The 16,136-nt window shown below is 36.6% G+C and overlaps 1 protein-coding gene across 1 annotated transcript in view; it reads right to left on the minus strand.

The window, feature by feature from the left end:
• Neil3 (nei like DNA glycosylase 3) overlaps window positions 1–10,185 on the minus strand; it is a 43,492-nt gene extending 33,307 nt beyond the window's left edge. Inside the window, exon 1 of the mRNA XM_027927171.2 lies at window positions 10,030–10,185. Within this exon, the coding sequence (XP_027782972.2) occupies window positions 10,030–10,185 (156 nt within the window). The remainder of the gene's footprint in view (window positions 1–10,029) is intronic.
• Window positions 10,186–16,136: the final 5,951 nt, after the last annotated feature.

Genomic DNA, 16,136 nt, shown 5'->3' on the forward strand with positions numbered 1-16,136 from the left:
GGTGAGGGAAAACATAATTCCACATCTGCCTTGCTTCTATAAATGAACCTGTTAGAGCCCTGACTTGAGAAGCAACAAGAGTCATGATGCTTTTCTGCCTCACAAGGGACTTTAAGCCACTTAACATACACTTCAAGCCAGGTATAGATTACAATAGCAGGTTTCAAGGTAGGTTTCCATGACAACCAATTAGCATGCACAAAGTCCTTATAAAACTAAACAGGACACTTATAAAATGATTATACAGAGTTGGTACTGATCTACCATAAGTAAACTTTGCCTTGGTATAAGATGAAGTTTTATATTTTGGGGACCTTAGATTGAAGGTCTTCTACATTGATTTATGAATTAATAGCTCAGAATCTTGTTTCTCTACCGCTACAATGTCAGCAACTTCTTAGCCTCCCCCAATATTATTTATTAGCAAGTGGTTTTAATCATGCCCTTCAGCTTCTGTCAGGGCTCCCAGAAAAGACTGTGAGATGAATTTTACCACTTTTAGTATGTGTAGCCACCTTCCCCCCACCCCGCCCCCTCCACACACATACACACATTCACACTCACACATAGCTTTCCTTAGTCCTTGGTTAGAAGGGAATTAGCTACTACTTTTATCATTGTGTTTTATTTTCCTTTAGTCTTTTAGTTTTCCAGTTCACATCACAAACTCAACATCTATCCCATATCTGATTGGCTGATTAAAAAGTTTTCTTTCAGCTGTTACATGATCATCCAGCCCTACACCTGACTGCCCCTCTTCCCTTCCTCCCAAGATGGAAAACCACATGACTAGTTTGCTCTCACTGCTTGCTGGCTTCCTGCCCAGACCTGCTTTCCTCTACTTAGTTCTGACTTTACCATGTTTTAGGATGATCCCTGGCAAAGAGACAGATAAGGTACCCCTGAAATAAACAGTGCTGTCACAACACCTACTAAAACAGTAAATTGAGTCCCAACTGTCTCATTACTAAATTAACAACAGATAAGACTGTATATCATTTTAATAAAATCTCTAGAAGCCAATAGCTATAACAGTTCATGTTATTTACTTGACTGTGTCTACAATACAGACATTCTCTGACCACAATCTTTCCCATTAAAAATGGATCAAAACCAAGTATGGTAGCATATGCCTGTAATCCCAGCGACCTGGGAGGCTGAGCCAGGAGGATCGAAAATTCAAGGCCAGCCTCAGGAACTTAGCATGACCCTGTCTCAAAATTAAAAATAAAAAGGGTTAGAAATATAGTTTTCAGTGGTACAGTGCCCCTGGGTCAAGCCCTAGTAAATCACACAAATAATTCATGGCTGTTTAATTAGATTAATTCATTTTAGAAAAATTTATTGATTTTCTACTGTGTGTGAGGTTTTGTTCTAGAAGCTGAGGATGTCAATAAACAATTAAATTCATCCTACCCTTAGGAAGGTTATCTTCTAACAGGTGAAGAGAAGGCAACAAACTTAAGAACACAATATGTCAGAACATCTGAAAAGAAATCCAGATGAGAAAGAGATCAAGATTGGGGAGGGGAAACAGTGAGCAGTTTGGAAGGGCAGTCACAATTTCATTGGGAAATTGGCATTTGAGCAAGTTTTACATGAGCTGAGAGAGAGAGCCATAATTCTGAAATGGCAGAATTGGCAGTGTGAAGGACCTGGAATCCTGTGGGCCAGTGTGGCCATAGCACAGATAATAAGAGCAATATTAGAGATTTGATTTATGGGTTATGGACTCCCATGGGTTCTTGGGCTGTCTACCAGAACAACCAGATAAAGCCACATTAGCACAGGAACAATGTTTTTTTTGTTCTTATGCAGGGAGATCAATCTCAGACTGGTTCAAATGAAGGAAAATGGTACACAGCTTTTATGGCATCAATGGGTAGGCAGAAACCTGGTTTCTTGCTGATGTCACAGGTAGAAGTTGAGTTTTAGTTTCATCTGTGCTCTTCTACATGTTTGTCCATGTGTCTCAGTACCATCTTAAGTCTCTACCTGGGAGTATGATTTCTACTTGGGGGTGTGATTTTTACTATGCTAATAAAGGTAACTACAGGTTACTTTAGTGACCATCTTATGCATGCATTTGCCCCTTAACACCTAAATTTGCTCCTTACCATCTGAGAGAGTCTCCAATATTATTTTCAGAACAGAACAAACTATTATCCTCTCTCACTGGGTCGATTTTAATGAACTCGTTCTTGGCTTTCACTTCTTATTATCTCTGCTGACCACATACATAGTCTTTGAAGGTTGAACTGATGTACCAACCTTCTGACTCCAGGTATGTTCTTAATTCCATAGCCCTAAAGTCTGGTCTACATTTTAACTTCTGATTTTTTGGCATGTTATTATTTTTTTTTTAATCTCATAAATTGAGAGCTAGATTAGCTTTCACAATAGGCTAAGAGTGACTAGCCAAAAGGATACAATCTAAGCAGTCACTTTTTCTCTGATAGTAGTCAAACAGAAGAAAAAAAATGATCTACATTATTATTTTATATATACTCCCTGGCTGCTGACTAGAATTTTGGTTGAGGGGCTAAAAGCCAAGAAAGTACTTCAAATACTACTGAAAAATCCAGCCAAGAGATGGAGAGCTGGATCAATGGAGACAGTGAAAATTGGTCATATTTTTAAACATATTTTGAAGATAAGAAAAAAAGTACTTGCTAGTGAATTTAATGTGGGAGGAGAGAGACATGGGTTCAGAATAATCTACTTTTAGCCTGAACAGCTTAAAAAGAGAAATGCCATCCAAGAAGATGGGGAAGATTTGAGTAGAACACATTAGGAAGGGAAAAATAGCAGTTTTAGACATGTTAAAGTTGAGATGTTTATTAAAAGAACTGTCCAGGGCTGGGGTTGTGGCTAAGTGGTAGTGTGCTTGCCTAGCATGCATGAAGCACTGGGCTCAATTCTCAGCACCACATACGAATAAATAAAAATAAAGATCCATCAAAAAAAAGCTGCAACACTGGATGAGACAGGGAGTATATGTAGATAAAAAGGGTCACGGGAACTAGGTCTGGGGCTCTCCAGGGGGAGAATCAGCAAAAGAACACTATGAAGTCAGAAGGAAGGAGGAGGAAGCAGCAAAGGTGACTGAGAAGGCAGACTGCAAGGTAGAAGCAAAACTAAGCAAGTCAGTATCTTAGAAGCAAGTGAAAATCATGTTCCATGTAAGAGGGTATGTCAAGGGCTTCCAACAAATCAAGTGAGACGAAGGCTGAGACTGGACTACTGGATTTAGCAATGTAGTAGTAATTAGTGACTACAGTTTTAGAGAAGCCCTGGTGGGAAAAAGCCTGGTTGGAGGGTCCCATTATCAAAATGCCAAGGTTTAATTTATCAAGAGCAGAGTTGAAACTTCACCCATAGCTGATGCTGAGGAGTACTTTTCAAACCTCCAGGCAGGATTAAGCCCTCAAGCCATCAAAGATTGTCTTGAAGCATTTATCTACACTGTTAACTATCAGAAATTTTATAAAGATCTAAACATGGAAAATTTGGCCATTTAGTAAAAGAAAATCTCAGTGGATGGTCCTTAAAACCTTTATGGTTACAAGCCACTTATTAACAAGACAAAGGAGAATAACTGTCCTTGTAAATAAATCCTGTTGTGCTTGGAAGGAATAGTCCAAAGATATAAAGGCCATTATACTTAAAATGCATGAGACCATTATATATCTTTACACAGCTGCCAGTGAAAAGTGAAATATGCTGTCCTGCCTGACAGAGCCCCAAAGAGGACCTCAAACCTAATCTTTAAAGGTATAAAATTGCCTTACCTGTTCTACTGGTGTTTCACCTATGTTCCATAATTGAAAACAACATAAATATGACCTCAAAAAAGAAAAATTGAAAGTCATGAAATTAAGGGCATACAAATGCTGAAAAAGATGTTTATGGCCCAATGAATATGAATATTATAACACAGCTATTGGCAGAAGGACAAATGGAAGAATGGTTATAGGTGGAGAAATACTTGTGTTTCACTTTACCTGAATCTATCAAATCAATTCTGTGCAGCAGAAGCTCTTCCAGCTACAGATGCTGTGTGACCTTGGCTTAAATATGTTCAAGAATTAGTTTTTTAAATACCTGATGAGGTGTTTGGGAATTGAAATGAAATGCTGGTATAACCTCATCCTTGCTTACATATATAGTTTGTAATTCTCTCTGGTTCTAGGGTTTTCCCTCCTGGGCAGCTGAATAATATTGAGACATTCTACTCGTCACACTTAGCATACCATTTTCTAAACCATGGTCATGGTATTTACTACTCTGAATTATTATTTGTGTGTGACTTGTATTTCTTCCCTATCTGTAAAAGCACATTGGGGGCTGTAACTTATGTTTAGCTAGTATCTTCAAGGGCTTTACACAATGCCTGGGGTTCAGCAAATGTATGTAGGATTAAACAGATCCCTTCTCTCTTCTCTTCTAAAACTCAGTGTAGCTTTAAAAAACAGGCTCACTGTCTCCCCCTACCATAACCATCTTGCTTGACCTGTTCTAAGACTTCACAGCAAAAAAATTCTACTGGAACCATGCGTTTCGTCTTTTTAAAAAAATCTATTAACGATTCATCCTCTTAAAAAAATCTATTAACATCTCTCAGTCCCTTATTTTCACGTGATCTGCAATGGAGTAAGATTTAAATATAAGAGGACAAAATTCTCATAACTATTGAATGCTACATGGAAGTAAAATACCACATTTACCAGAATTTCCCATAAATTAAAATGCTTAACGAAAAGAGATTGAGGCATGTGCAGCAACGAGTCCCAAAGCACCTGCTTTGTGTGTGTGTGTGTGTAAGAGAGAGAGAGAGATGTTTATTTAGCACTAAACAGCTGCTTTAAAAACACTGTTTTTAATACTACATTTTTGTTTGGAGAAAAATTGAAAAATTACAGGTAAAGATTATTTAATTTAGTTGTCCATTATTCAGGAGCTTCACTTAGATATTATTATTTCTAAAATGAGTTCTACATACCACTTGGGACAAAATAAAAATTTTGCCAATCAATATACTCTTCACTTTTTTAAAAAAAATTCCATTTTAGTGGAAAATTCTGATATATCAGTGATGGCTTGTTTCACTTATTTTGTGAGCTACTGTGTATAAACAGGGTGAGGCTTTTACAATAACCCTAAGATTTACAGGCTATTCCCTTGTCCTACTATGGGATCTAGGGTTATCACCTCATTCTACAAGCTCCTGATGCCTAGACAAATTCAAAAATTAATTTCCACAAGCCTATTATCTTTTCTGTAACTATACACAATTGCCCAATATATACTTGACTTTCTCATGTTGACCCTTATAATCCTGTTACTGTATTATTTGAACATTTCAACCTTTTTATTTTCTGAAAGAGATGAAAATCTCCTTTGCCTCAATTTTAAGTATGATTGAGTAGGGTTCACCTTCCCATTTTCAAGTGGCTTAATAATATGAAATCTTCAAAACAACATATATTTTCAGAGACAGCACATGATTTATTGCGCTGATTACCATTTATCCTGCCTATCCATGGGTGAACAAGGAAGATGAACTTTTCAGAGCAGAATAAGACTTTTTCATAGATAAATGTTTCAACTTTACTACAGTTACATATTTTCCCCACAGAGAAGAAAATGTCTTATATTTTCATATCCTCTCCTCATCCTTCCTCACATGATCTTTTCTCCCATAATATAACAATTCTCTTAATCAGAGATCACTTATCTGCCAATCTAAACCATCAAAAACCCTAATTTTAAAATGGTCTCTAAGCTCCAAACTGAAGGTCATTAGGTCTGTATACTCTATAGTTTTTAAAGACCACGTCCTTTGAGCACTTATCCAGAGACATCAACCGAGTACAGACCCTTTATAAGGGTAGAGACTGTTCCTGAGGTAAATGGGTCTGGGGGAAGCCTTGATGCAGCAGAGAAAGGAACAAGTTCCAGGATATTTACTTTTTTGCAAGGCACTAAGAGTTTAATATGTCCTCTAATTTAATCCCGACCACAAAAACTAAGATGGGGCTATAAGAATCTTCAAATTGGAAGTAAAAAAGAGTATAAATTAAAAACCAAGTTGATCAGATGTTTGTTTCTGGACAGCACACTGAACAATATTGGATAAAAAGCTACAATGACCTCAGAAAATGACCTCCTTTAGATTGCTTATCTGTGAAATAATGCGATGATATGTGCTCTCTGTTATCCCCCATTTCATGCCATTATAATTCTGGATACTGATAATGATGATTCTATGTCACTAAGGAGAAATAATTACCAATAATCCATCTAAAAAGGCAAAAAGTATATAACACATGCTATATACAATATTTGGAAATTCCTTTGGCTACTTAAAAAAATTAGCTTCATTTAACTGGAAAATGAATTTCTGTGAATTAATTCATTCCTTTAAATAATGGCAGTAGAATGAGCTATGATTTTTTCCACTTTGGAGAAGGGGAAGGTAGGAGAAAAACTTATTATGAGGTTTCATTATTTTCATGTAGTAGGCATTTCCAAAATAAAAACATACTCATAAGGAGTATGAAATTTATTTTTAAATCTGTAATCATTTTGCACTATTAAAAACTTGGTTCTTCTCCATATATTCACTTTTATTAAATCTTAATCTGTTCATGATACTCTGATGTACAAAGATGAAAATAGCTAGAATGTTAAATGCATGCATCAAATGTTAAGAAGTCATAGGAATAACCAGGAGATCATGTTTCAAATGAAATGAATGCTTATAAATAAACTGTTTCATATCCTATTTTGTGAAAGGAGATTGAAAACACATGCAGATTACACACTGATTTCACTAAAATATTGTATCCACCCAACAATTAAAATAGGAGGATTGACTCTTCAAAGCTCATTAGCCAAACACATTCATTTACATTCCAAGATTGTTTCTTACCATAAGGTTCTACAAGCTCCAGCAGAGTTTTATGCAATGTGCTTACACAGTTGCATAATTTTTATGCTGACAAGACAGTAGATCAAAACTCAGAGAATAATAGAGTACATACATGACTGGCAGATGCTGGGATCTTGTATAGCTAGGCTTTCTTCTTCAAAATGAAGATTAGTTGTCATAGGCAGAGATACATTAAAGTGTGTTTTCTATGAACTTTAAATTGGAACAAAGAGAAATGCTATAAGACAAATAGTAACTGGTCATGATGACAGTATCTACTGCGGTACAGGGTTTGCATTTTATTGTTTGGTGGGGTTTTGGAGTGATGACTATCTGAAATTTAAATATTTGATTTTAAGTACTCAATTTGTAAGTTTTTCATGTTCACTATAAAAATATAGCATATAGTTCTTATTTTAAAACGATGTTTGAGAAAATGAATCATTCCAAGCCAGTAGCAGAAAATATTTAATAGCTTTAATTTTTTGGCATATATGCATAGAAAACAGGCTCATCTGTTACAATAATGATCTTGCAAGAAGTTTGTGACAACCTACCAAGTTTTAATGAAATTTACTATGGATCCAACATCCCTCTCAAATGCAAAAGACTCTTCAGATTTACAAGGGTTATTACTATCATTATTATTTGGGGTATTAGAGAGATTGAACCTGGAGTGCTCTCCACTGAGCTACACTTCTACCCTCTTCCCCTTTTTTTCATTTTGGGACAAGGTCTAAGTTTCCCAGGCTGATCTGGAACTTGTAGTCCTTCTGCCTCATCCTCTTGAGTAGCTGGGACTACAGGCCTGTCACTGTGCCTGGTTATTATTTTTTAGATCAAAGTCCTAGAATGTGAAGCGATGGCAGAATACTTAGAAGTTTATCAAGACCCATAAGGATATTATTAATTCCACGTTAATAGAACCAGACTTCTAATCCTAATCACAAAGATCTCTTCCAATATGTAGATTCCTCTATTAAAGTATCAAATATAATAGCTATAAATGCAAGTCTGCAGCATAGTTAAGAGAGGTTTTGGAGTGAGAAAGAAGAAAGATCAAACCCTAGCTCATTCCTTTACTACTCATGTGATCATGGGCAATGGGTTTAAACTTACTCGGAGCCTCACAATTCTCAGTAGAATCAGGTTAATCCTTTTAGGTATTCTTTCTCATGACTAATGATATTTAAAAACACCTCATGCCTTGCAACCAGAGAAATTCATAATAAATTTAAAAGGAAATGTTCTTACTGTTTTGCCTAAATTATAATGAGGTGATTATTTAAAACATTACATTAGACTCTTACAGCAGGAACCTTATCTTATTCATACTTAAATCCCCAGGAGCTAGCATAAGGCCTAACACAAAATACAAAATGTTGAATCATGTAAATTACGACATTGATAAGAATATTCATATCATATTCATTGCTAAGCATTATGGCCTGTACTTTTGAAAGAGTGATTTTTTTTTCCTCTCTCATTTAATCTTTACCATCAGCACCCAGTCCCAGTTCCTCACCTGAATCACTGCAGTAGACTACTGCATTGTCTGCTCTGGCTTTTCTCCAGTTTTTTCTTTCTTTTCAAAGGGTAAATGAATCTTGTCACACTTCAAGGACTCCCATGGCTCTTATGACAAACACAGAGTCCCTAGTCTCATCTATAGTGTTCTCTGTGGTCTGCCTTCTACCCACCAATCAATATTATATCAAACCACCATCCCTGCTTCATTCTCCCTTTTCCATCCACACTGGTTTTCTTTTATTGCTTCATATGCTAGAAGCTCTTTTTCTTTGTTCTGAGGCCTCCCTTCAGCACAGGTGCTATCTCCCACTCACCCCTTCATGCCTCAACTTTGTTTCATTCCCAGGAAAGCCTTCCATGAACTAAGTCCTTTTAGAAGCATGTCTCTCTCCTACAGAGAACTTATCAACATATATTTCTTTATGCTGTTCTTCAATGAACGTTTATGTATCTTCCCAACTACAACACATGATACGCAGGGGAAGTGTTTGTTTTCACTCTCCAACGTGCCTTCAGTATTCAAAATTTTGTTGAATGATTTTTATAAACATTAATATTCTTAAGAACCTTTAAATTTCATCTCTACAGCACCCTGAAATGATTTTGAGAAACGTGATAATTAAAAAAAAAAAAGTACAGAGTACTTACTTATACAGCAAGTCAGAGTAAATAGAAGGGGAACTGGAAGAAGATGCAAAACTTTTTCAAAGTTTGAAAAAGTATTTCCTCAGATTTAGAACCTCATTTTTTTTCAAGTCAGAAGCATATGCTAATTTCATAGCTGGCAACTTTTTTTCTTTCCAGGACCAAAGGCTATGGGGAAGCTTTGCAGGAGAAATTGAAGTACAGCACAATATGCATGTATCCATGAAATACAATCATCCACACATCTGAAGGGCTTTAAAAGTATGATGGCTTAATCAGAATGTTTTCAGTACAGTTCTAAGTTCTTACCAAATGAATATTCCACCATCTGCAATGAATACCTGAGTGGCAAGAAGTTGTGCTACAATTTACTTTAAAAAGAAAAAAAAAATTCATTTAAGGGATTCAGAACTGGGTTTGACTGCTCCTTCATTAGATGGCAATATTGAGTAACAAGTTAGTGTTAAATTTCCTATGTGTAATTTTATAATTATTTGTTATTTGTCACATTATGAACCAACTGCAGAATATTAGTCAGGTAAGAAGCTCGGATTTTACGTTAAAAGCTTATTAACTTAAAAATGTGAAGAAAAAGCATGAGAGGTTGCTGAATAGTATTAATAGTGGAAAAGGCAGCTGTAGACCTAAATAAACCATTTTTTTCCCTGGGTTGTTAAAAAGTTACGCAAGGTGACTTTGAATAACACACCTTCAAATCGATTCTATCCGTTCAGGCATACAGTCTGGGCGCTCTAGCTAGGACCAACTTCTTCCCATAAAGATAAACGTTGGAAAACGCGGGTCTCCAGGGAACTTGGACCAAGAGAAAAAGATACGGCACTACTGATGCTGGAAACCTGGGAGGGATTTTATTCCATTTCTCTCTGCATGCTCCATGGTCAGTAATTGGAGTAGCTCACCTGTGAAGAGATCTGGACCCTTGAGGCTGCCTGTAACAATGCGGGGCTCTCCAGGTTCGGCACAGCACTTCCCCGCACATCTATCACCGCCTGGCCTGGGAGCACTCGCGCCCGAATTTTCTCTCCGTTCAGAGTACATCCTGGTCCTTCCACCATCTCTGTAGTCTGCACTTTGGCCCCTAGTTGTAGGGCCTGAAGAGAAAACAACTGCGCAACTTTATTTCCGCGCGGGACCTAACTGCTTGGAAAGGAAGTTCAAATCTCCCGCGCGCGTCTAGACCCGGCCCAGCCCCGGGCCCGGCCCCCGCCCCGCCCCCGCCCCGGCCCCGCCCCCGCCCCCGCCAGGGCCCCGGCCCCGCCAGGCCCAGCGGAGGGCACCCCCTCGCGGTTGGGCGCGAGACGCTCCCTTGTAGCGCATGCGCCATGGCTCACGCCTCAGGCTGGCCCTGTGCATTTTTGAGGAAATGCCATTGAGGTGAGTGTGTACTGTGGAACTAGGCTGAATGAAACGAAAGAACAGAGGAAATCAGGACTTGAGAACCTCCACTATCTTTTTTTCTTTAAGGTTTTGCCCCTGTGTTTGAACTGTCCCGTTGACACACATTTTCTGACCTGACCCTATAATCTGCCCTAAAATCCAAAGCTGTCACTGTCTGGCAGGCCTGTGTTGTTGTATACCTGTCCTAACCTAAGTGGGATAAGAAGAACTGAGGGGAGTTCATAGAGCAGACAGCTTTGATTTTTTTTTCTCCTATAGGTTTATTATGTTTTAGAAAAAAAAAAAAGAGAGCTTTATATGTCAAATATATATTTGTATCTGTTTTTAAAACCTTCATATAGTGAAGTGAGCCTTACCCAAATCCAAGCATCCATTTTGTTCCTGGATGTCCTGAGGTGAATGCTGTTTAAAATTGTTTTGTAAAGGGTAAGACTATGTAAATTTGAAGGCAATGCATACCTTTTCAGATTTACCCACAGCAAAGACGAATACACACATAAATATATGACACTACTTTCTTTCCACAGCTCCAAGGGTGCTCTTTTTGCACATAATATATTCAACAAATATTAACTGAAATTGAAAAGGTTGGACATTTTAGTCCTTAAATACCTTTTCTGTTAGTTACGTATATGAGTATGTAATACATACATATATATGTACATATATAATTCTTTTGAATTAAAATTAAATGCTTTTAGAAGGCCCTTCTAAAATAAATGTTATCAAAATTGGGTAATTTGTTAAATTTCTTTTTTAGTAACCTGTGTTTTCCTGAGGAAATTGGACCAACTATATGTATGAGTATGGGTATCATTTGTGTAAATTTTTATATATATTTATCATCTTGTATTGTAGTTAGAAGACATTTTTATTAATATTTTACAGATGAAGAAACCGAGTTTTCTATGATTACATGTAGGGACTAACACAAATATCAAAAGAACCCAAGTTTTCTAACTCATCAGTATTCTTTTCACTAATAACACAGTTAAGTGTTGATGAAACAGAAATATCCAAAACATTAGATAAAACAGCTTTCTTCATGACCTCAAGTAGCCAATATACAGTATATAGGTACATAATACTAAGGAAAATTACTGGTGAGTGGAAGAAATTGCCAAAAGGATGTGAATAGGAACTAAAAATAAGTGTGAATTTTACTTCCAAAGCTTTTCATTAGTAATAAACATAATGTTTATTCTCTCTGAGGCACAAATTCAGGCTCTGGGGTACACAGTGACACAAAGGAATCTTTGTACACATAGAAATTACAGTGTAGTTAGAGATACTGGTATTTTAAAATATAACATACAAATCTCATGCTTGGTACAAAAAAAAGACAGATCGTAGGGAAATTCAGTGAAAAAATAGTAGTTAGAATATGCTCAGAAAGAAATGGGAATTGAGTGGCTACCTTAAGATTTAGGGGTGCTAGACCAATAGAAAGGAAAATTAAGGGAAATTTTTGTAAGGCAAATATGAGAAGATATGTGATTTGATAGACAATGATTAATGATACAGTGTCAAGCTGGGAAACAATGGTAGACAATATTGAAAACATTCCTAGGAACTATATTGCAAAAAATATAGGATAAGGAAAAGTAGAATTCATTTTCTTGGGACAGTAGGCAGCTGAATGAAGTTTTTGAACAAGTATAGGGATCTGAGTCATGAATTCACAAAACTTACTTACCGAATATCAAAACCAAATTTGGTAAATGACTTTTATTAAAGTTGCTAAACTGAAATTCAGAGGTCCATTCCGGCTGTGGAGAAGAACTCAAGGGTAGTTTGTATCCCTATTTGTTTATTATTCATTAAGGGTAGTTACTGATGGTAGGCGGGTAGAGTTTCCTGCAGGATGCCAAGTTGATATTGCTTCAAAAAGTCCTTCTTACAAAATGTAGATACTAGTGCTTCTCTGTGCCAGGCATTGCTCAAGGTGCTTTACAAATACTGACTCTTCATCCTCATAGCAATCCTCTGAGGTTGAAACTATTGTTATTCTCATTTTTTCAGTGAAGGAACTGAGGCACAGGGAGGATGGGTAACTTGCTCAAGGTTATAGATATGGGAGTCAACTAAGGAAGCCACAGCCTTTGTCAAATATTTTCACCAAGATCAATCATGTTACACTAACTCTAATCCAAGTATTTTAAACATCTTAAGAAATTATGGATTAGAGGAAAAGAAAACCTTTTAGCCTTGTATGGGGATTAAAAGTCTTCCTTCAACCCAGTATATTATGACATACTTTGGATTATAAAACTTTGTTGGTACCCTTTCCTTATAAGGTCTGTGGGCAGATATTTAATTGGAATGATAAAAGTATACTATAGGAGGAATATATTTAATTTCTGTGTTTTGCATAAATTACCTGAATATTTTTAACAAGTACAGAGATCTAGTCTCTCACAAAGCCCTCTTAATTTGAGCTTTGAATCAAGGAAAGTGTCTTCAGTGAGCATTATATGCAGGTGTTTTCAGTAGTACTTACTAAAGCGTCTCCAGTTTCTAAACATTAAGAGAAACTTTTAACATTAGACTACCAGAAGAATAATAAAATGCACAGCAACAGAAACCATTTTAACACTTTTATTGTTTGAAACATATACCTAATGTTGGAACTTTGCAAATCAGTTGGTTTTGTTACAGTGTGAAGGCTGGGAATGCCCAGGTGACAGTTTTCTACCTGCAAAGTCAAAATTGAAATTGCAAAATCAACCATGCTCTTCTGATAAGGAAACTGCTTTGACATACTTAGCCTTTCCGTAGTGTTGTAAAATCAATGATTGTTTTAATTTTAGCTTTGTTTTGCCAAATTCTCATGAAAGGAATTGTTTTTCTAATTTAAGTTTAAACATATTAAATAAGTAAATAGTTTCTGAGTATCAACCTTAATTTTGAATCAAATAACTGAATAATTATTAAATACAAAACAACTGATATAATCTCTTTGCAAGATTCTGTTCAGGAGAAAGAATGGAAGAATTAATTTCTTTTCTGTTTGAAATAGAAAGCAATGGAGTTATTTTCTGTCATGATCTTAGAGCAACAGTCTTCATCAGCCTCAGACACTGGAGAATGTATTCAGGTTGAGGACTGAATTCCATCATTAACTCGGTCATTCAAAGGACATTTGTGGATAATAGTATATTCTAGGAAGAACACTAGACACCCTAGATGAAGAAAATGGTCAAAGTTCTACACAACTCACAGACTAATGCAAGGAAAAGAGGAAAAAAAACCGCCAACTAAATCTAGTAGAGGTAACTTTCCAAGTGCTCTAAGTGTACATTCCCAGACATTAAAGCTAGATTTTGAGGATTTAGGTAGAAGGCAGAAAAATGTTTATAAAACAAGGAGGGTGTGAGAGCCTCTTCTTTGGGGGAACTACAAGAATATCTGGAGGACAGTAGAACAGGGACAGATGTCGGATAGGAGAATAAGCAAGACAGGGAAATAACCAAGAGACATAAGTACAGCCAGATGATGAGAAATCTGATATACCAAGAGGTGTGGTCATAATTTTGAAAATAATGGGGAAGAATAAAGAATCTAAGCAGGAATCTGAGAGAGATTGATTTTGAAAAGATTATCAGAATAGAATGAATATTCTCAGCTTGGGGCAATTTTGCCTCTCATGTGACATTTGATTCCAACTAGGGGAAGGAAATCTGCTACTTAATCTAAAGGGCCAAGGGCAGGGATGCTGTTAAATATCATACAGTGCACTGGACAAACCACCATAGCCAAGAATTATCAGGCCCAAAACATCAATTGACCTACATTGAGAAACCCTAATGTTGTATGCTAAGCAGTGGCCTCCCAAAATGTGTTTGTGTTCTAATCCCTGGAATCCTTGAACATATTTCCTTACATTATAAAAGGGACTGTGCAGGTATAATTAAATTAAGAATTTTTAAATGAGGGGGTTATCTTGCATTATATAGTTGGGCCCTTGTCTTTTAAAGAAGGAGGCAGGATGGTCAATGGTAGAAAAGGTAATGTAAGGACAGATCAGAGTAAGTAGAGATGTGAGATGCTATACTGATACCTTTGAAAATGGTGGAAGAAGCCCTGATCCAAGAAATGTCAGAGACCTCTAGAAGCTAGAAAGGGCAAGGTGACAGAGTCTTCAATATAGCTGACAGAAGGAATCAGCCCAGCTGCCACCTTAACTTCTGTTTAGTGACCCTGATTTTGGACCTTTGACCCCCAGCACAGTTACAGAATAAATGTATTTTCTTTAGGGTACTGGATTTGTGGTAATTTTTTACAGCAGCAATAGGAAACTAATTTATCTGGTTTGGAGGATGAATAGACAGGAAGCAAATATTGACAGGGATAAACATGAAAGAGGTTGACCAGAGAGAAGTTAACAGTGTTGCCAGGCACTTATCTGAACACTGGAAACACAATATGACCAAGACAGAAAAAAAAAAAAAAATATCACTCTCAAAATTTATAATCTAGCAATTTGTATATGAGTTTTTGTTATATTCTAGAAAATAGTTATTTTTGTAATGCTAATTTTCTTTCCCAATCCATCATCATATATTAACAACCTTTTTCTGTCCTGAATAAAAATTTTTAATTTGATTTATTTAAACGTATTAGTATTTTATACTTTCTTCCCAAATCCATGGTCTTCCCAATATCATAAAATATCTTCTGACGTTTTTCTGTGAACTTATATAGTTTTCTTGTGCTAGACTGAGTTTTGTTTTCTCTTATCTACTTGCTTCGTTATAGCAGTGTTATTAACTCCATCCTTGCCATGTCTTCCTTTAAAGGATAGACTTGACCATACTATTGTCAGGACAGGCTCTTTGACTACCTTTGGTCAATGAATGTGAATTCTTTTGTCTGGTGACAAGTTTGCAAGTGAGAAATAATATCTTTATTGTTAGAAGCCACTGAAACTTGGGATGGTCTGTCATGTAGCATAACTAACAAAGATTTGACAATTGCTATCATGTGCAAAGTTCACACTTTCACATAAATCTGTTTTGTTTCTTCTGTTTCATTTGTCTATGTTAATTGCTTATGCAACCCTTTAGCTATTCCAGAGTTGTATCTTTTGTACTAAATCAGTTAATACAAGTAGACTGTCTTGCTCAGTTCTGTGAGCCCTTCAAGCAAATATTGAACATTAGGAGGTAGGTCATAAGAACTCCCTTCCTGGGGCTGGTGATACAGCTCAGTTGGTACAGTACTTGTTTTGCATGCACAACGTTGTTCTGGGTTCAAACCCCAGGACCACACACACACAAAAAAAAAAAGAAAAGAAAGAAAGAAAAAGAAAGAAAAAAAGAAAAAGAACTCCCTTTTTACTGCTGTTGAAAGTACATGAGGCCTGGAACTTGCAACTGGCATCTGGAGTCAGGGGCAGTCTTATAGAACCAAGTCTTAAGCTGTGGGGTACACAACTAACTCCAGATTAGTGTCAGAATTGAATTGAAATTTGAACACCCAGTTGGTGTTCAGAGATTCACATTATTCATTGGTGTGAGAAAAACAACAACCCCCACGCCCCCACCCCCCATTTGGTGTCAGAAGTGTTCTGTGTATGAATTCAGATCACAAGAAAAGAAATTCACAT

This window comes from Marmota flaviventris, chromosome 3 (assembly GCF_047511675.1).
Source record: "Marmota flaviventris isolate mMarFla1 chromosome 3, mMarFla1.hap1, whole genome shotgun sequence".
Classification (NCBI taxonomy): Eukaryota; Metazoa; Chordata; class Mammalia; order Rodentia; family Sciuridae; genus Marmota; species Marmota flaviventris.